Source organism: Stegostoma tigrinum, chromosome 43, assembly GCF_030684315.1.
Source record: "Stegostoma tigrinum isolate sSteTig4 chromosome 43, sSteTig4.hap1, whole genome shotgun sequence".
In the NCBI taxonomy this organism is placed as follows: Eukaryota; Metazoa; Chordata; class Chondrichthyes; order Orectolobiformes; family Stegostomatidae; genus Stegostoma; species Stegostoma tigrinum.
The window spans coordinates 7,564,116-7,586,125 of NC_081396.1; the positions used below are offsets into that span (position 1 = coordinate 7,564,116).

Below are 22,010 nucleotides of genomic sequence, written 5' to 3' on the forward strand. Positions count from 1 at the left end.
ACTGACTGGCCTCGTCCTGCCTCTAATTCGTATATGCCATGTCTGGCACAGGAAGAGGTGAGTGTGGATCTGTCAGTCAACTTCAGTTTACAGCTTCAAGAGACAGCTGAGGGTGTGTGTTATGTGCAGCAGAATGAGAATGGAGGGAGATTGTGTCAGATGAGATTGTTGCAACAGGAGAGCAGAAACTAGAATGATTCATTGTGACTTCCTACCCTGAACTGACGGCAATCGCTTTTGAAATCTCCTTTTGCAGGATAATTGGAGGTGAGAATGTGCAGACAGAAATCTCAAGCCGACATCGCGTCAAAGCTCTGAGAAATTGCTCAATTCTCCAGCTTAGCATCAGGCTTAGAATTCGAAAGAGAAATGTTTGCCTGTTCTGCCCACTTCGAAAGGTTTCAAACATCGTCGTGACCGGGAGACACCGCCCGTGGACTGTGGAAAGAGTAGCAGCAGAGCCCGAAAAGTCACCTCACAATATAGGGCAAGGAGAGAGACCCATACATGTGTTCTGTGCGCGCGCCAACTTTCAACTGGGTTGTCAACCCTGGACGGGCATAGAGGGAGCGGCGCCATGGAGAAACCGTGGAAATGCAGGGACTGCGGGAAGGGTTTCTGCTCCCCGTCTTCCCTCGAAACGCACCGGCGCAGTCACACCGGGGAGAGGCCGTTCACTTGCTGCGTCTGCGGGAAGGGCTTCACTCAGCTGTGCAGCCTGCTTTTGCACCAGCGGGTACACACCGGGGAGAGGCCGTTCTCCTGCTCGGCGTGCGGGAAGAGCTTCACTCACTCGTCTTCCATGCAGCGGCACGTGCGGATCCACACCGGGGAGAGGCCGTTCACCTGCCCCACGTGCGGGAAGGGCTTCAATCAGTCGTGCAGCCTGCAGACCCACCAGCGGGTCCACACGGGCGAGAGGCCGTTCTCCTGCCCCGTCTGCGGGAAGGGCTTCACCCACTCGTCTGCCATGCTGCAACACCAGCGGGTCCACACCGGGGAGAGGCCGTTCACGTGCTCCGTGTGCGGGAAGGGCTTCACTCACTCGTCCGCCATGCTGAGGCACCAGCGGGACCACACCGGGGAGAGGCCGTTCATCTGTCCAGTGTGCGGGAAGGGGTTCACTCAGTCATGCAATCTGCAGTCACACCAGAGGGTCCACACCGGGGAGAGGCCGTACTCCTGCCCCATGTGCGGGAAGGGCTTCACCCACTCCTCTGCCATGCTGAGGCACCGGAGGATCCACACCGGGGAGAGGCCGTACACCTGCGGCCTGTGCGGGAAGGGATTCGGCCAGCAGTGCAGCCTGCAAACCCACCGGAGGGTCCACACGGGCGAGAGGCCTTACGCCTGCCCCGAGTGTGGGAAGGGATTCACTCACTCCTCTGCCATGCTGCAGCACCAGCGGGTCCACACCGGCGAGAGGCCGTTCATCTGCCCGGCGTGCGGGAAGGGCTTCACCCGCTCCTCCCACCTGCTGAGACACCAACGAATTCACAAGTGACAGCAGGAATCAGGTTCTGCCATTGTCGTTCCTGTGAGTCACGTCTGGGACTGAACTGTGCCCGTTCTGGTGGAGGGTCCCCTTTCTGCTGCCCTGGCTGCCGTCACCCGCTTCGCTTCCAGTGGGGCTGATGCCTTTTGAGCACTTTCCCGCTGAAATGATCCTCGGAGGCTGAGCAAGTAGAATTTATTGCCGCGCCGGGTCATAAGGTTTTCATCTGTCGCTCGTCAGGACACAGGCGCAAGAATGCCAAATCTCAAACGAAATATGCAACTGCTGATTGGTTGGCACATCACCTCCGCTTGGCCATGGCACGGCCGAGGAGTGTACGAGGGAGCGATCGTTACCAGAAGGACAGTGTGAGAATACATTTGCTTCATCTAAGAATGAGCATTTTAACATGGAAGCGAATGGGCTGTTTGTTTCACTTCTGTGAAGGTAGCATTTTCTCAAGAGGTCATGAGGTCACTTGGAACACGTGTTAGTTACCTTATTTCTCAGAAAACATGTGACTTAATACCTCAGTCAAATTCTTGACGAAATGTTTGCAATTCTGGGTTTTACGATGTGCCAATCGCACGTGGTCAGTGGCCGTGAGACATTTGAGTGTAGAGCAATCGGGTTTCTGGTCCAAGAAGGAAGGTTAATTGCAGCAGAAGAAGTTGCTATGAGATGAAACTGAGAGAGCTTGTCGAATTCTTCTGGCTGTCAGAACAGACAAAAAAATCCAGGCTCTCGGAACTGGAAAGATATTCTTTAGCCATTAAATCAGGAAACAATCAGTCGAATAAGGCACCATCAAGTTGAGAAAGGAGTGATACGTCACTGGGACTGAGCATCCAGCAAGGGTATTGCTGGGAAAAAGACTGAACTTTTCAGTTTACTTTTATGTTGAGAGATTTCTTATTTGCCATATACATGATTTTTTTTTTGAAGAAACATTTGGTATAGTGTGTGTCCTGTTGGAAGTTAAAGCAGTGGCCGTGTGTGAATTCTTTCAGTGAATAACCTCCATGGTAACCAACTGCGAAAATAAAACTCCATGATCCGTGAATCCAGTTTTCAGTCTAGGATCAAATTTGTCCGGTCTTACAGTAGCATCTGGGGTCATAAAGTAGTGGGGAGCAGCTAAGGAATTTGTGGAATTAAGGTGGATCTGTGAATCTTTTAAGGAACAGTGTGTGGGAAGGACTAGACATAAAATGGGAACGTTGTTATAGAGTCATACGGCATGGAAACAGACCCCTCGATCCAACCAGTCCATGCCGACCATAATCCCAAACTAAACTAGTCCCACCCGCCTGCTCCTGGCCCATATCCCTCCAAACCTTTGCTATTCCTGTCCTCGTCTTAATGAATTTTCAACATTGTAACCATACTGGTATCCACGACTTTCTCTGGATTTGACTTGACTTGACTTATTGCCATGTGTACCTAAATACAGTGAAAAGCTTTGTTTGCGAGCAGTACAGGCAGATCATAGTAAGCAAGGACCGTAGGGTGAAAGTAAAACACTTGGATGGAGTAAGGCACACACGGGACATCTGCGATACAAGATCGGCATTAATGAAAGCACATTATCAGTCATTAATAGATTTAGAATTTAACTTTAAAAGTGTGGAACAGTTATAAGAAATGTTAGATTCGGATCTGCTGCAGTGGCCTGGTTTCGATGCCATCTTGAATTGTATTTCATTCCATACACAAACCACTCTCTCTGTTCAAAAAAAAACTTACCCTCGTCTTTCTTAAAATCTTTCTCCTCTCACCTTAAAAATATGCCCCCTGGTCTTGAAATCTGCCCCCCCCCCCACCTAAGGGGAAAGAAACCTGCCATTCACCTTATCTATGCTCCTCATGATTTTATACACTTCTATAAGGCCACCCTTCAAACTCCTACACTCCAGTGAAAAAAGTCCAAACCTGTGCTTATTACTCAAATCCTCCCTCATCCTGGTAAATCTCTTCTGAACCCTCTCCAGCTTAATAATATCCTTCCTGTAACAGCGTGACTGGACACAGTGCCCCAAAAGAGGCTTCACCAATGCCCTGTACGCACTCGATGTAACGTATCCAACTCCTATACTCAAAAGAATACTACACAGATGGGACTCGCGAAACGGCTTAAATGTTTGGATTGTTTCGGGAGTCGAAAATGTAAGGGTGGACTATTGACTTGGTCGAGGGTGGGGGGTGCGGAATAGCGACCGAGTGAGTGTATCTGGAATTTGGTCCATAATTTGGCTGAAATCTTTGTCATGCTCAACTTTTGAGGAAGACTTTAAGGCAATTACAGCTAAAACAGGATGGTGGCTGATTGTAACAGTTACCTCCCATTCAACTGAAGCCCCTTTGTCTGAATCGAGAGCTGAGAACTGTGGCAGGGAAGCTAATCCAGCCAGGGACCCATCACAGTTGGAACTTGTAGATTGCACAGTCGGTGAGAAGCACCAGTCAGCGTGAGGAAGATTTTGTCTGAGCTAGATCGTGGGCCAAATGATTAAATATTAGTAAAAGCCGAAAGAACGTGTGGATGCTGTAAATCAGGAACAGAAGCGCAAGTTGCTGGAAAAGCTCAGCAGGCCTGGTAGCATTGGTGAAGCAAAAAAAAATCAGTTAATGTTTCAGGTCCGGGTTCTGAAGAAAGACCACGGGCGTTAACTCTGATTTTTTTTCTTTTTCCTTCACAGATGCTGCCAGACCTGCTGAGCTTTTCCAGCAACTTCTGTTCTTGTTGCTGAGGAAATATGAGTGCTGTAGAGCTGAGGGACCTAGGGGCTCAGGTACATAATTCTTTGAAGTTTGCGTTACACACAGGGTGGTTGAGAAGGCGTTCAGCATGCTTGCCTTCATTGCTAAGCCTTTGAGTTGGGATGTCATATTGATGTTGTTGGTAAGGCCACTTCTGGAGTACTGTCTCTAGCTCTGCTTACCCGGTCAAAGGAAGCGTATTAGTAGCTCTGCCTGTTAAGTGGGAGACTGGGGTTCAATTCCCCTCTGGGAAAGAGTTCAAGCATTTTTAGGGCAGCACGCTGGCTCAGTGGTGAGCATTGCTGCTTCATAGCACCAGGGAGCCGGGTTCGATTCCACCCTCGGGCGACTGTGTGGAGTTTGCACATTTTCCCCCCGTGTCTGCGTGGGTTTCCTCTGTGTGCGTGGGTTTCCTCCCAAGGCCCAAAGATGAGAAGCATAGATAGAGTTGATAGCCAGAGACTATTTCCCAGGGCAGAAATGGCTAGCACGAGGGGTCATAGTTTTAAGCTGGTTGGTGGAAAGTATAGAGGGGATGTCAGAGGCAGGTTCTTTACGCAGAGAGTTGTGAGAGCATGGAATGCGTTGCCAGCAGCAGTTGTGGAAGCAAGGTCATTGGGGTCATTTAAGAGACTGCTGGACATGTATATGGTCACAGAAATTTGAGGGTACACACATGAGGATCAATGGTCGGCACAACATTGTGGGCTGAAGGGCCTGTTCTGTGCTGTACTGTTCTATGTTCTATGTTCTATGTGCAGGTTACTGTGGATTGGCTGAGCTAAGTTGCCCGTAGTGTTCAAGGATGTGGAGATTAGGTGGGTTATAGGGGGATGGGTCTTGGGGGGGGGGGGGGGGTGGGGATGCTCTGAGGGTCGAAGTGGACTTGTGGGGCTAAAGGGCTTGTTTCCACACTAGGGATTCTATGATCATTAAGCTGGAGATGATTCAGAGATGCTCAAAGGGAGGTTTACTGTAGTGAGTGAAGTGTGCGTGCATTTGGCAATTCATATTAGAGGGGGCGAATGTGTTTGCATGGGAGAGATTTATCAGGATGTTGGCTGAGCTGGAGAGTTTTTGTCACAAACAGAGATTCAATAGATTGTGGTTGTTTCCCTGGCAACAGAGGAGACCGAGGCACAAACCGATTAGAGATGTATAAAATTATGAGGGACATAGGCCAGGTAAGCAAGAAGCAACATTTTTTCTCCTTTGCTGGAGGGATCCATAACTGGGGCGTAGATTTAAGGTAAGGGGGCAGGAAGTTTGGAGGAGATTGCAGAATCCCTGCAGTGTGGAAGCAGGCCATTTGGCCCATCAAATGAACACTGACCTTCCAAAGAGCATCTAATCCAGACCCACCATATCCTGGTAACCCTGCATTTCCTATGGCTAACCTGCACAATTTAGCACGGCCAATTCACCCTAACCTGCACATCTTTGGACTGTGGGAGGGAACCGGAGGAAACCCATGCAGACACAGGGGGAAGAGCGCGCTAGCTCCCACACAGACAGTCGCCTGGCACCGTGAGGCAGCAGTGCTAACCGCTGCATCATCGCACCTTCCGCAGGAAAGTTTTTATTTAACCTAGAGGGTAGCGCGAATCTGGAATTCACTGCCTGTAAGGGTGGGATAGAGGCAGAAATACTCACAGCATTTAAGAAATATTTTGATGTGCATTACGATGTCGAGGCATACAAAGCTATGAGTCAAATTCTGGAAGGTGGGATTAGATTAGTGAGGTGGTTGTGTTTGACCAGTGTAGGCTGGAAGGGCTGAAGGGCCTTTATCTGTGCCATAGACCTCTACAATTAGGAACTGAGTGGGGAGTTCCTTGAAGAATGGGAAGGGGGTATCCCACCCCCCTGCTCCTATTTGTCTTCAGCCTCCAGCATTTGATTTCCAGTTTTACTAGCAAAAGGTGGCAGTGTGCAAAAATGTGAGGTGCGATTGTAAAACATGACAGTGGCATTGCTTGTCAGGGATTCCCATGACTGAGCGGCACAAAATAACCAAGGGCTGTCCAAGGCTAATGCAGCAGGGCCTGGCTGACAGTAGTTGGAGTGCTTTGGAAAAACTATTTGCTTAATGCAGTCTTCGCAAGTATAACAATAGTAACTCTGTACAATCAAAGTTGCTTAAATGAAATAGAAAGTGAAGCTGCAGATGCCGATATACAGAAGAACATTTTACGCTAATGAGTTGTTTCTTCTGAATTATTTAATCATTCTGTTAAAATCCTAAGAGTGGGTTTAGTTAAGATTTTTCAGATGGTCCTAGATCCACATATACACAAAAGGAAACTCACTAAAAGCAGGCGAGGAGTTTCAGACTGTAGCGGCATTCCCCTTCGCTACAGGGAGAAGTGAATACCGAGATTGGCAGAAATTGGAATGTGGATTGAATGAACACTTTCAGAAAGGACTTGTTAGCGAAAGAATTCTAACTTTTTGGAATTGATCAAAAATCAATGTTCTTTTGTGTTCCCTGTAATGAGAAATGTAAAAGTTCCTGGCCTCATTAATTGGCAGTTAACAGGCAACATTACATCTCTTATTCATTCACGGGATGAGGGTGTTGCTGGTCAGGCAGCTTTTATTGCCCAGAGGGCAGATCAGAGTCAACCACACTGCTGTGGGTCTGGAGTCACATGTAGGCCAGACCAGGTGAGGATGGGAGTTTCCTTCCCTGAAGGACATTAGTGAAGCAGATGGGTTTTTCCGACAATTGGCAATGGATCCACGGTTTATATTAGACTCTTAATTCCAGATATTTTATTGAATTCAAGTTCCACCCTCTGCCATGAATGGGATTCAAGCCCAGGTCCTCGTGACGCTATCCAGATTAGTGATAATACCATATCCATCGTGAAAGGTTTCACAGAGCAAGATAAGAAAGTCTGGGAAAACAAGGACTGGGGGGGGGAAGCCCTTCCTACTCAGTAACTAGCAAGTTTGAACTGTGTGAGATGCTGTACCTGAGAGCCAGTTAGACAGAGACATCTCAACGCTGCTGACCAGCGGGAATCAAAGTGTGATGGGCTGGGGTGGTGGTGCTCTATGTTTAAAGTTAAGACATTCTGAAGCCTTGTGTATACTTTTTTGCTAGGTGCTGTAACTGAGCTGCAATATGCAACAGAGGTCACCAGGATTTGCCCCATAAGTCTCATTAAAAATATGGGATTGACCGTAGGTACGTGCATGGGATAGGTATGGTGAGATATGGACCAAATGCAGGCAAATGGGACTAGTTTAATTGTGAAAACTGGGAGACTTGGGCCGAAGGGCCTGTGTTCATGCTGTAGACCTCGATGACTCCAAGGGTCACCCAGATAGGCTGCGGGGGTCTGGAGTCACATGTAGGCCAGATCAGGGTAAGGATGGCAGATTTCCTCCCCTAAAGAACCAGATGGGTTTTTACCAACAATCGGCAATGGATTCACGGCCATTGTTAGACTCTCAATTGCAAATATTTATTGATTTCAAATTCCACCACCTGCCGTGGCAGGATTCAGACACCTGAACATTACCTGGGTCTCTGGATTAAAAGTCCAGGGATAATACCACTATCGACTCCCCCTAAACAGTTGAAAAATCTTTGCGGTAGCGGTCCTGTGGATGAATATGATTGCATGTCCACAAGGGGGTTTTTCTTCTCAACTGACACACATAATCGAATGAAGTTTTAGCTGATGTAGCACTTCTTCCGAGTTCAAATCTTGGCTGTCATCACCGATGCACAACAAAACTGCTCTGTGTCTTAGTAAGGTGGGACTAGAATGTGGACAGCGGGTCTCTGACAAGGCATGAAAACAATCTGAGATTTCTGATTTCTGTCTGAAATGCAAAGGCAAGGCTTGGCCTACCTGAGATGTGGCGTAGAGTCATAGAGAGTGGAAACAGACCCTTCGATCTGACAAGTACGTGCTGAATATTATTCCAAACTAAACCAGTCCCACCTGCCTGTGCTTGACACATATCCCTCCAAACCTATGCTGTCATACACTTATCTAAGTGTCTTTTAAACATTGTAACTGTTCCCACTTCCCCTGGAAGTGAATTCCACAGACTAACCACTCTTTGTGTAAAAAAAAAAGTTGCCCCTCGTGTCTTTTCAAAATCCATCTCCACTCACCTTAAAAATGTGCCCCCTAGTCTTGACTTCCCCAACCCCAGGGAAAAAAAAACACCTGCCATTCACCCTAACTATGTTCCTCCCGATTTTATATGCATCTTTAAGGTCACCTCTCAACCTCCTACATTCCCGTGGAAAGACGTTCCAGTCCATCCAGCCTCTCCTTATAATTCCAACCCTTCATTCCTGGCAACATTCCGGTAAATCTCTTCTGACCCTTCTCCAGCTTAATAATGCCCTTCCTGTAACAGGGTGATCAGAGCAGGACACAGTGCTCCAGAAGAGGCTTCTCCAATGTCCTGTACAACCTGAACTTAACAAGCCAACTCCTTTGCTTAAAGGTCTGGCAAGTGTGCTAAATGCCTTCTTAACCACCCTATGTATAAGTGAAGCAAACTTCAAATAATTATGTACCTGAATCCCTCAGTGTCTCTGTTCTACACAGTGCTCTCGGCCCTACTTGTCAGACCAAAATTTATCCAAATTAAGCACCATCTGCTATTCTTAGATCTTGTTGTAATCTTAGATAACCCTTTTCACTGCAAGCTTACTAACCATGTTTACTATATTCTCGTCAAAATCATTTATCTAAATGACAAGCCGAAGAGGACCCAGGACTGATCCCTGTGGAACACCGCTGGTTATGGGCATCCAGTCTGAAAAACAACCCTCCACCATCACTCTCTGTTTCCTGCTGTTATCCAATTGGCAAGCTCACCCTGTATCTGATGTGATCTTTACAATTACAATTGCAAATCAGAGTAGACACATATTTCTACCACAGTAGAAGTTTACATTTATTAGATATTGGGTATTAGACTTTTGTAGCCTTGGATACAGAAACTAGTTTCAATAAACACCCTTGCAAGAATTTGTTTCCATCTGCCAAAAATTAGAAAGGTACAAACAAGACAGGCCTCACAACAGCACCAAGAGAGAAATCACAAAGCAAGGGGGATAGAAACAATTGTGTAATAGGGTCACTGTGACCTCAAGAGAATAAAAAATCACTGCTTCGAGCCTAGCAAAGAGACTGGATTTGTTTAACTTACTGGATACAAACTGGATAAGAGGGGAGCTGCTGCCAAAATTGTTAGCTTAGCCCGAGTATCACACTATTAAGGTTATCTATGTGAAATTTTGTAAGTAGCAGTATGTTAGAAACAACAAATGGGTGTAAATTAACAGCTTTTTAATCTTCTGCACTAGGATCAGCAAGCCATAGGAAGTGCTGGGAGGCTCAGCAGGTCTATAGAGACTGAAAGCAGTGTTAACATTTTGAGTCCAATGTTGCATAGGCCCCTTCTTTAGTACGGTATCCAGTTCTGGTCGTCCTGTTACAGGAAGGATATTATTAAGCTGCAGAGGGTTCAGAAGAGATTTACTAGGATGTTGCCGGGAATGGAGGATTGAGTAATAAGGACAGGTTTGGACTTCTTTCACTGGAGTGTAGGAGTTTGAAGGGTGACCTTATAGAGGTTTATAAAATCACGAGGAGCATAGATAAGGTGAATGGCAGGTTTATTTCCCCTCGGGTTGGGGAGGTTCAAGGCTAGGGGCATTATTTTTAAGTTGAGAGGAAAAATATTTGAGGAAGAAGAAGGGCAATTTTGTTTTTACAGAGTGGTTCGCATGTGGAATGAACTTCCAGAGGAAGTGGTGGATGGGTCTACAGTTGCATTGTTTAAAATGTCTTTTCCCTGGGTTCAAAACCAGAGGGACACGGGTTTAAGGTGGGAGGGGAAAGATTTAGAAGGGACCTAAGGGGCAACCTTTTCACACAGAGGATGCTGTGTGTATGGAACGAGCTGCCAGAGGAGGTGGTGGAGGCTGGTACAGTTACAACATTTAAAAGGCATCTGGATGGGGACATGAGTAGTAAGGGTTGAGAGGGATATGGGCCAAATGCTGGCAATTGGGATTAGATTCATTTCCAATATCTGGTCGGCATGCTTGAGTTGGACGGAATGGTCTGTTTGCATGCCAGACAACCTCAATGATTTCCTGAGAGTGTGCAAGAGGGAGGGAGAGCGGAAACGAGCTGGACGAAGGCAACGAGAGATCCAGAGCAAGTAGGAAGCAAAGCAGAGAGCGGTGTGCGCAAACTGGTTGGCGATGTTCAGCCGGCGCACATTGATGATGCCAGCAGCACTGTCTACACACTCGCAAACAGAGCGGGCACACAATGATGGCAGCAATAGCACTAGCTCCCTGATTTAATGCATTGGCAGGAGATAGTGACGTTTTAACCACTCTGCCAGTGGGTGCACACTGTCTGTTACCGGCAGGAGGACATTCGTGGGCTCGTTCCTTGAGCAAGTGTGGAGAGAATCCTGAGACAGTTTCCTCAGGGGTCTCCTCCTGACCAAAATGGCCATTAACAGATCTAGGCAGCAGGCCATGAAGGAGATTGGTATATCCCATTTGATTGCCTTCCTTCTGTAGTTACATCATCATCCAGGACCCTACAGAGTTTGGAGTATTGTCCCCACTCATGCGAGGGGCCTGGAACATATCTGCAGTCTTGTAATGACATCCTGCTTTAATTCTAAAGTTCGTTAGAATAAAAAGGTTCTATTTCTCTAACAGTGCCACTTTAAGGGGTGGCTGTGACTTAGATCTATTTCAGTTTGGTTCTTATTTCTTTTGAAAGAGCGCAGGGTGGGGTTTGAACTACAAACTTGTAGTGTTTTGCGCTGTAAGTAAATCTCTTCCCACGTAAAGACTGGGTCTAGTTTCTTCCATCACTGACAGGCTAATGGAGAATTTTTGTCTGATGGTGTAGTACAGAAACCAAAGGAATGTAAAGGTTTGGAAAAGGCTTCTGTGACGTTTGAGAGACTGGATAAAAGGAAGTGGGAACGTGCTCAAGAATGAGAGCTGGTTGTGTATAAATCGTTTGTCACATTTCCCACATTTTAGAAGCGCTGCACTGGCTATGAAATACATCCTGTGGACATCAAAGGTGTGACAGAAGTACAGTTATTTAAGTTCACATTGCTGTTCTCCTATCTTCCCTATAACTTCAATGATAACAGTGTGGCGCCACTGTGTTTTAAAGAGGTAAATGTTGCCCTGGTGTTTTATTTTTGGAGAAGTTTTACAGCCGAGGCACTGAGCTGTCTGTTGAAAACATGTAAACAGGTTGTGAGGCCTTAGCAGTTGAAACAATAGAAGCAGCCTGGCCAAGTGTAGTCAAGCACCCACAGAACCAGGATTTTATTTAGCTCTAGTTTCTAGCAGTCTCAGCAAGGTTTGGAAGGTGCAGTACATCTCTTCCTGCTCTCTCAGAGTTCTCTTGACGTTTTTCCTCCTGGGCTGCTGGAGTTGCATGTGAGACAATCTATTTTATTGACTTTGCCAAGGGGTGTGTTTATGGGATGTTACAATATTGGAATAGTTCATTATCAATAGTTACTGTATCTATTATTCTGTTAAGCATTTTGGCAGTTACAGCTGAGCCAATTGTTTTATTCTTTTCTTTTGTCCTATTTTAGCTGTAGTGTATGATTAAATTGTGTTTGCTGAACGTCAGGTGGTTTGATCAATCTGTTTGATCGCACCTTACATTTACCTATTAAAATAGGAAAAAAGCTAGGGTCCAGACTATCTTCCGAATATTTGGTCTGGTCTAGGACAACCATCCCCTCCTGCCAATTTACCATTTAATAAATGCACTCAGCTTCAGACAAGACATTCATCAGTTAAAGCAAAGGCAAATTTCTCTGGAGAGTAAACACACAGATCTAATTTATTTAACAAGTGAAGGGTTAGCTGAACAACTTTAAGACGACAACTTTCACAACTCCCCGTGAGTCCCTAGTCTGGAGGAGTGCAGCTCCTCTGCGGCTCTTCCTTTCCGTCAGGAATTCTGCCTCGGGAATCTTTTTCTCTCTTTGGACAGCCGTTTCCCTGGAGCTTGGCCTTGGGAATCTTCAGTACTTGACCAGCGAGGAAGTTGGAATTTTACACCCAAAGTGGACCAGCGCCTTCTCTCTGCGCGGCAGCTGTCGTCACATGACAATTGGTCAGTTTCGTTGCCAGATTAATTGTATCTCCAATTACTTAAGCCAGCCACTTTTAGGGAGAAATAGAAGCAAACTAGTTCGGGCTCTTGTGGTAGTATTCCAACTCTAGGTCAGAAGGTCTGTGTTCAGGTCCCACATGCTCCAGGCACGTGTAATAACACGTCCAAACTTCTTATTTGAAAATATCTGCATTTGGACAGTTTCCTCAGATCCCTTTATACAATTCTATAAGATCTCTGATGTACAGAAAAGCTCTGATGAGGAGTCATCTAGACTCGAAACATTAGCTTGCTTTCTCTCTCCATGGATCCTGTCTGAACCCCCGTAATCTACAACATTTGTCAATGTCAATGCAGATTCCAGCATAATCAGAAATTTGCTCCCATTAAAATCATTTACTCTGGTCATTTCAAATCAGAAGTCACACCTGATGTAGGAGTGAAGCTCCGAAAGCTTGTGATTTCAAATAAACCTATAACCTGGTGTCGTCTGATTTCTGACCTTGTCCACCCCAGCCGAACACCGGCCCCTCTGCGTCATTTCAAATGCGACCTTGAAAATCTCGCTCACTGGTAAATTCTCCTGCATTGCACTTTGTTCAGACACAAAATAAATTAACGTTTTATATTTTCACAACAAATAGAATTGACATCTTTTATTCATTCACGGGATGAGGGTGTCGCTGGCTAGGCAGCATTTACTGTCCATTACTAATTAGCCAGAGGGCAGATCAGGGTCAGCTGCATTGCTGTGAGTCTGGAGTCACATGTAGGCCAGACCGGGTAAGGATGGCAGTTTCCTTCCCTAAGGGACATTAGTGAAGCAGATGGGTTTTACCCTAAAATCAACAATGGATTCACAATAGATTCCTAATTCCAGATATTTTAGTGAATTCAAATTAGACCACCTGCCATGGTGGGATTCGAACCCAGGTCCCCAGGATGTCTTTCGGGTCTCTGGATTAACAGTCCAGCAATGATACTGCAAAGCCATTGCCTCTCTGCTGATTAGTGATGGCATCATAAATTGCAACTCAATTAAGACTCATGCCTGTTTGATCACTTGTTGGCTAGCCACCCAGTTCATGCATTAAGCTTTAATTCAGGGTGAACAGGAGATGCACAAGCCGTGTGCAGGCGATGAGGGCTTTTGTACACAGTAACCCTGGAGTGTTCGATCCAATGAGCCTATTACTTGCACCGAAAGTAGGCAAAATACGTAGCTTACGAAGACTGGACAGGAATTTCTTTGTTTTAATCATTTCTCTTCGCTCTGCAGCTTCCAAAAACACACAGGCACATACTGTATGAGGTTTTTTAAATCAAGACCCGGCCTTGACAATGATCTACAGCTCAATTCACTCACTGTTATCAGGGGTAAACTGTCAGCATTGTAGGAGAAATCTGCGACAGCCTCGCCTCGGTGAGCAAGTTGATCAGGACGGTAACCCTGCAGCTCATTGAACAGCACAAATTTTGAGCATTGCTCAGTGAACACGGGATCACAGTGGACAGCGGGAGAGGACCTGCAGGACGATCGACACACCGAGGTAAAGGAGAGCCTTTGACTGTTCTGCCTCAGTCTTAAATTTGACAGCGGGATCGACATCGATAAGACGTACGACGGCCATCCTTGCGATCTGGATTCACGGCTCAGGTGGGTTATAGGGAGATGGGTCTGGGTGGGAAGTTCTGAGGGGTGGTGTGGACTTGTCAGGCCGAAGGGCCTGCATCCACGCTGTAGGGATTCTCTGATTGATCATTAACATGAATTCTACGTATCGGAACTATGCAAGGAGCAGAAGGATAGTCATGGAGCCCTACAGCAAGGAAACAGACCCTTTGGCCCAACCAGTCCATGCTGAACATAATCCCATATTAAACTAAACCCTGCTCATGGCCCATATCTTCCAAATCTTTCCTATTCGTGCACTTATCCAAATGTCTTTTAAATGTTGTAATTGTACCCACATCCACCACTTCCTCTGGGAGCTCATTCCACAGGGGAGCCAACCTCTGTGTAAAAAAATTGCCCCGCTTTCTTTAAAATCTTTTTCTTCTCACCTTAAAAATGTGCTTTCTAGTGTTGAAATCCCCCATCCTAGGGAGAAAACACCTACCACTAACTCTATCCACCCCACTCATTGTTTTATAAACAATGCCTCTCAACCTCCTGTGCTCCAGTAAAAAAATAGGCCCACCCTATCCAACCAGCCCTTTCTCTAAACTCAAACTCTCCAAGCCCAGCAACTTCCTGGTAAATCCGTTCTGATCCCTCTCCAGCTTAACAACTTCCTTCCTATAACTGCGCGACCAGAACGGCACACAGTATTCCTAAAGAGGCCTCATCAACGTTCTGTACAACCTCAACACGACGTCCCAACTTCTACACTCAAAGGCCTGAGCAATGAAGGCAAGCGTGCTAAACGCCTTCTCAACCATCCTGTTCATGATATAACATTCATTGGTTTCCTGACTGGCTTCTGAGATGGGGACACTTACATACAATCAATGAATAAAAGATGCAGGATCCACCCGTTTAAGAGTTTAAAATGACTCCCTTGAACTTGTTACATCATAGAATCCCTACAGTGTGCAAGCAGGACCTTCAGCCCATTGCATCCACAGTGCCCCCTCTGTAGAGCATTCCACACAGACACCCCCTCCCCGTACTATCCCTGTAACCCTGCATTTCCCATTGCTAACCCGCCCTAACCTGCACATCTCTGGAAACTATGGGGATGCCCAATCCAGCCTAACCCGCACATCTTTGGACTGTGGGAGGAAACCGGAGCACCCAAAGGAAACCCGCATAGGCACAGTGAGAACGAGCACGGACAGTTGCCCGAGGGTGGAATCAAACCTGGTTCCCTGGCACAGTGCTAACCCCTGAGCCACCATGCCTATATCTTGAGAGGGTGAGAGGGATTTGAAAAGTAGGAGGGTTGTGTTCTCCCCGTTCTGAACCAGGGTGAGACTACTTTGGGGGAACTGTCACTGTTTGTGACCTCCATTCAGGCAAAGGGAGCAATGTCAATTCACAAAGATAACCCATCTGGAACTGCTGGGCCAAACCTCTGGCAAAGATAGAGATGGATGAATGGTCAGATGGAAGTCTTTAGTTTCAGAGACCAAGGCAGATTTCGCTAAATGAGCGTAGTTCAGTCCTGGATGCGAATAGCAGAAGAAATAACAGCGGAATCCAATTCCTGTAAGTCACTTGTGAACCCTCTGGTGTCTCTGGACACCGGATAACCGATTGAATCCTTTCTCACACCCAGGGCAGCTGAAGGGCCAGTTGCCGGTGTGAATTCGCTGGTGTATTGCCAGGTTGGACGACTGGGTGAAGCCCTTCCCGCACGCGGAGCAGGTGAACGGCCTCTCGCCCGTGTGGATCCGCCGGTGTCTCAGCATCGTGGACGAATCATTGAAGCCCTTCCCACAGTGAGGGCAGGCGTACGGCCTCTCCCCGGTGTGGACCCGCTGGTGGGTCAGCAGGCTGGACGACTGGGTGAAGCCCTTCCCGCACTCGGAGCAGGTGAATAGCCTCTCCCTGGTGTGAACCCGCCAGTGGGTCCGTAGGGTGGAAGAATCCGTGAATCCCCTGCCGCACACAGAGCAGGTGAACGGCCTTGCCCCGGTGTGGACCCTCTGGTGTCTCAACAGGCCAGAGGAGTCGCTGAATCTCTTGTCACACTCAGAGCACCTGAACGGCCTCTCCCCGGTGTGAACCCGCTGGTGTCTCTGCAAATGGGACAGTTGGCTGAAGCCCTTCCCACACTCAGAGCACCTGAACGGCCTCTCCCCGGTGTGAACCCGCTGGTGCGTCAGCAGGGCAGACGAGTCCGTGAACGTGCTCCCACACCGAGAGCAGGTGAACGGCCTCTCCCCGGTGTGAACCCGCTGGTGTCTCTGCAAATGGGACAGTTGGCTGAAGCCCTTCCCGCAGTCAGGGCAGGCAAATGGCCTCACCGTGGTGTGAATTCGCTGGTGGGTCGACAGGGTGGTGGAATCACTGAACCCCTTCCCACACTCGGAGCATGTAAAAGGCCTCTCTCCCGTGTGACTGCGCCGATGGATTTCCACCTTAGACGGGGTTCTGAATCCCTTCCCGCAGACTCCACATTTCCACGGTTTCTCCATGGTGCATGGTCTGTCGCTCCAGACTCAGCCGTTTATTGAAATCTTGTCCATGTGCACAGCAAATGCGCCACAACGCGTTCTCAAGTTGTGTTAACTGGTTAAAGCGCTCTCCACGGTCAGTTTTTTTTAGGAAACACTCTCGAGATCACCAGCTCAGCCGAGTGGGTGAAGCCCTTCCCGCACACGGAGCAGGTGACGGGCCTCACGCCTGAAGTAACTTTGCGCTTTTCCAGCCACAGTGCTGTATGGTCACATCGCTCTTCTCTGAGGAAGGGTCTTTCGACGCGAAACGTTAACTCTGATTTCTCCCCGCTGATGCGGCCAGACCTGCTGAGCTTTTCCAGCCACTTCTGTTTTTGCTCCTGATTGATAGCGTCCCCGGTTCTTTCGGTTTTTATTCAGAACATTTCTCTTTCTAAGGTCGCAGCTTGATGATAACATTCGGATCCTGCTGCTCTGTTTGTAACACACATCTTCGTTTTGAGATTTCTGACTGCAAACTCTCACTCATCCAATCCTGCTTAAGGAGATTGCATCACTGTCAGTGCAAGATAGAAATCCAGCAGAGGCAGTTCTCATGTTTATGCTACATTTCTGCTCCTCTCTCATGCCCTAAAAGCTGTCAATCCCCATCCCACACACTCTCCCTTCCCTTCTCATCCTGCAGCATGATGAGGTCCACTCCAAATAAGGGACTCTCAGGGACTGCGCATGCTCACAGGGCCGGGGCGGGTGCGGGCGGACGGACCCTGCGCCTGCGCACTGGCATCCAGGTCATTGACCGGGTCGTCCGCTTTCGGACAATAGCGGAGCTTCGATTGTGCCTGGAGGACCTCTGGTCCTCCGAGACTCTCCATTGGTCAACCAGGGCACGGCCTTTTGTGACGACGGCGCCACCGGCGCCGGCACATGCGCAGTTGCGCGAGTGTGGGCTGGCTGGTCCCAGGGGCAGGAAGGTGGTGGCTGTGGGTCTGTCAGTCACACCCTGGGGAGGCGGGGTGGATATTAGACACAGCAGAGTGAGAATGGAGGGATAAGTTTGTGGAAATTTACTGCTTTTAGGCAATGAGAGAGGAAAGAATGTTGCATAGCAACTGGGAATTGCCTGTTCATGAATTTCTGTCCTGCGATGACTTCTGCAAACTCCTTTTATCCCCCCCAGAGAATTAGAAGATTTGCAGATAGAAACCTCGAAACAAGCCTCCCTTCGTGATCTGGCAAAATCACTTGATTTGCTGGGACCCGAATATCAGCTGTTTGTAAATCTGAAACAAAGAATGTTTGTCAAATGGTTTTAAAGATCGGTGTGCCAGGTGGAGTGTTGCAGTGAGCTGACTGTGGAAAGAGTTTTAACCAGTTACACAGACTGAGAAAAAAAACTTGCACCGCCACCTTTGCAGAGACCGCGTCTATGTGTTCAGTCTGTGAATATGGCTTAAACTGATGTCCAAAAATGGAAAGGTGCATGTACACCCACAGTACGGTGAAACCATGGAAGTGCAAGGACTGTGAGAAGAGTTTCCAGGTACCATCTGCACTGGAAGCTCATCAACAAAGTCATATTGGAGTAAGGCCGTTTATCTGCTGCGTCTGTGGAAAAGGCCTCACTCAGTTGTGCAGTCTCCTTACACACCACTAGGTTCACTCCAGGGAGAAGCCATTCACCTGCTCTGTGTGTGATAAAGGATTTTCCAACTCATCTGATATGCTGCGACACCAGCAGGTTTACACCGGGGAGAGACCATTCGCCTGCTCTGAGTGTGGGAAAAGATTCACTCAGTTGTGCAGGCTGCAGACACACCAGCGGGTTCACACTGGGGAGAGGCCATTCACCTGCTCCGTGTGCGGAAACAAATTCGCGCAGTTATCCAGTTTACAGAAGCACCAGAGAGTTCACACCGGGGAGGGGCCATTCACCTGCTCCGTGTGCGGAAACAAATTCGCACAGTTATCCAGTTTACAGAAGCACCAGAGAGTTCACACTGGGGAGAGGCCATTCACCTGCTCCGTGTGCGGGAAGGGCTTCACTCAGTCGTCCAACCTGCTGACCCCCCAGCGCGCTCACACCGGGGAGAGACAGTTCACCTGCTGCGAGTGTGGGAAGGGATTCAGTCATTCTTCTACCCTGCTGAGACACCAGCGCGTTCACACTAGGGAGAAGCTGTTCACTTGTTCTGAGTGCGGGAAGGGATTCAGTGATTCCTCCGCGCTGCTGAAACATTGGCGTGGTCACACTGGGGAGAGGCTATTCACCTGCTCTGTATGTGGGAAAGCGTTCATTCAGTCATCTAGCCTGCTGTCACACCAGAGAGTTCACACCAGGGAGAGGCCATTCACTTGCTCTGAGTGTGGAAAGGGATTCATTCGGTCATCCCACCTGCTGAGACACCAGCGGGTTCACAAGTGATCGCAGTGATTGATGTTCTGCTGCTTTGAATCACATTTGGGATGGAATTGTGTTTATTCTCACAGAGGGAGGGTCACACAGTTGCTTTCTGCTGGGCTGGCTGCTCTCACCCACTTCGCTTCCAGTGGGGTCGATGCTGTTTGAGCTTGCGACTGCACATTCCCACCAAAATGATCCACAGAAGCTGAGGAAGTAGATTTATTGCTGAGAAAAGGGAGACCTCTTGTTGAAGCATTTCATCTCCTGCTCATCAGGACACACATGCAAGAATACCTAGTCTCAAAGGGTACCGCACTTAATACTCCCTGAGGAAAGGCTGCTGATTGGTTGAAATTTTGGCCGAGGCGAATGCAAGAGGGGATTGTGTCCCTCAAGATTTCTTTAAATCAAAACAGTCCAGTGACTGGATACGGTCTCAGATAATTGCTCTGCTTTTGTACTCAATGACCTCCATTGTGTTGCCAACATTCCTCTTCCAATTCAAATATTGCGATCTCAAGGTCCCTCTCTCTTTGTGTTCTGCTACCAATCTCTGCTTATGTCCCTCCAGGTCATTTTCTCCCTGCTCCCTCTTTAGATTCATGCCATTAAACCTGTATGGCCTATCCCTCCTGCCCCACATCTCTTTGTATTGAAATTCATCTGCCACTTAAGAGAGTACTGAGGTCTATTTAATTGTTGGACTAAATGCACAAAGAAGTGGAGATCCTGCATTCTTTAACATATTGATGATTCCCTCCTTTCAAGTGGCCATGAGATTCTTCAAGCTTTGCATAAGGCCGTTCAGTCTATCATACTCATGCTGTCTCTTTGAAATAACTATCTGAGGAATGCCACCGATCTCTAACTTCCTACATTTTTCACAAAGGTCTCCAGTTCCTTTCTGAAGGACGCAGTTGAATTTGCCTCCAGGCAGCAAATTTCAAATCACAACAGCACACTGCGATTGTAATAGAAAATAGTCTGCATCTCAGATGTAGTACGCTTGCATTTTCGAAGCCATTCACAATGGTGTCGTACAACGTGAAAAATTCAGGCTGCACCTGCATGGAAACTGATGATCAAGGAACAGGACATTTGGTTTTTATAAGGAGAGGCTGGATAGGCTGGGTATGGCGGAGTTTAGCTATGAAGCAAGGTTGGATAGACCTGAGATAACAAGGTGTAGAGCTGTATGAACACAGCAGACCAAGCAGCATCAGAGGAGCAGGAAAGCCGACGTTTCGGGTCGAGACCCTTCTTCAGAATTGGGGGATGGGAAGGGGATTCTGAAATAAATAGGGAGAGAGGGGGAGGTGGATCGAAGATGGATAGAGGAGAAGCTGGGTGGAGAGGAGACAGACAGCGGGGATGGAGCCAGTAAAGGTGAGCGTAGGTGGGGAGGTAGGGAGGGGATAGGTCGGTCCAGCGAAGACGGACAGGTCAAGGAGGTGGGATGAGGTTAATGAGTAGGAGATGGGGGTGGGGCTTGAGGTGGGAGGAATGTTTAAGAAGGCGGGGATGAGCTGGGCTGGTTTTGAGATGTGGTTGGGGGAAGGGGAGATTTTGAAGCTTGTGAAGTCCACATTGATACCATTGGGCTGCAGGGTTCCCAAGCGGAATATGAGTTGCTGTTCCTGCAACCTTCGGGTGGCATCATTGTGGTACTGCAGGAGGCCCATGATGGACACACTGTCCAAGGAGTGGGATGGGGAGTTGAAATGGTTCGTGGCTGGGAGGTGCAGTTGTTTATTGCGAATCAAGCGTAGGTGTTCCACAAAGCAGTCCCCAAGCCTCCGCATGGTTTCCCTGATGTAGGGGAGGTCACAGCAGGAACAGCAGATACAGTATACCACATTGGCAGATATGCAGGTGAACATCTGCTTGTTGTGGAAGGTCTTCTTAGGGCCTGGGGAGGGGGTGAGGGGGGAAGGTGTGGAGGCAGGTGTAGCACTTCCTGCGGTTGCAGGGGAAGGTGCTGTGTGTGGTGGGGTTGGAGGCGAGTGTGGAGCAGACAAGGGAGTCACAGAGAGAGTGGTCTCTCCGGAAAGCGGATAAGGGTGGGGATGGAAAAATGTCTTGGGTGGTGGGGTCGGATTATAGATGGCGGAAGTGTCGGAGGATGATGTGTTGGATTCGAAGGTTGGTGGGGTGGTACGTTAGGATGAGGGCGATTCTGTTTTGGTTGTGAGGGATGAGTTGTGGGAAATGCGACAGACACGGTCGAGGGTGTTTTCGACCACTGAAGGGGGGGCAAGTTGCGGTCCTTGAAAAACGAGGGTATCTGGGATGTCCGGGAGTGGAATGGGTGACCGCTTGTTTTTAAATCAGCGACCCCTGGTTCCAGCCTGTCCCATTATTGTAAATATCGTCTCTGTGTCCATCCTTTCAATGCCTCTCAGGATCTTACATGTTTCAATCATGTCACCTCTCTTAGTATTCTAGCCCACTCCAGCTGTGAATCTGGTAAAATTCTCTGAACAACCTCCCACGATGAGTCAGAATACAGAAGGGAGATAGAGGGTTTAGTGACGCGGTGCAGATACAAACGACCTCTGTTTCACCATTGGCAAAACTGAAGAACCGATCATTGACTTTAGAAAGAAAGGTGGAGATCACGCCCCTCATCCACATCAACGGAGGTGAGTATGAGGGGGATGGGAAAGCGTCAAGTCCCTCAGAGTGACAATAACTGACAACCTGCCTTGGACGTCCCACGTAGATGTGACAGTTAAGAAGGCATGACAACGCCTCTTCGTCCTCAGGCGGCACAGGAAATTTGGCATGTCCTTAAGGTCACTCACCAACCTTTTATTCTCTGGCTGCAGAACGGCCTGGTACGGCAACTGCTCTGCTCAGGACCGTAAGAAACTACAGAAGGTTGTGTGCACAGCCCAGACCATCATGGAAGCCAGCCTTCCACCCATGGACTCCATTTACATGGCTCGCTGCCACAGAAAGGCTGCCAACAGCATCGATACCATTCGCACCTGGGTAATGATAAATCAAATCAAATCATATTTGTATCCTGCATTAAATAAGGTGACCAATACTACGCACAGCA

At 48.0% G+C, this 22,010-nt stretch overlaps 2 protein-coding genes across 3 annotated transcripts in view; both read left to right on the forward strand.

Moving 5' to 3' along the window:
* LOC132205980 (zinc finger protein 135-like) overlaps positions 1-4,049 on the forward strand; it is a 29,789-nt gene extending 25,740 nt beyond the window's left edge. For both annotated transcript variants that reach the window (XM_048524561.2, XM_059641758.1), the window contains exon 2: positions 257-4,049. In XM_048524561.2, coding sequence (XP_048380518.1) covers positions 578-1,504 — 927 coding nt within the window. In that variant the 5' untranslated portion in view covers positions 257-577 and the 3' untranslated portion in view covers positions 1,505-4,049. The remainder of the gene's footprint in view (positions 1-256) is intronic.
* Positions 4,050-18,224: 14,175 nt separating this feature from the next.
* Positions 18,225-22,010, forward strand: part of LOC125449010 (zinc finger protein 850-like) — a 37,809-nt gene continuing 34,023 nt past the window's right edge. The window contains exon 1 of the mRNA XM_048524563.2: positions 18,225-18,963. Within this exon, the coding sequence (XP_048380520.2) occupies positions 18,266-18,963 (698 nt within the window). The 5' untranslated portion in view covers positions 18,225-18,265. The remainder of the gene's footprint in view (positions 18,964-22,010) is intronic.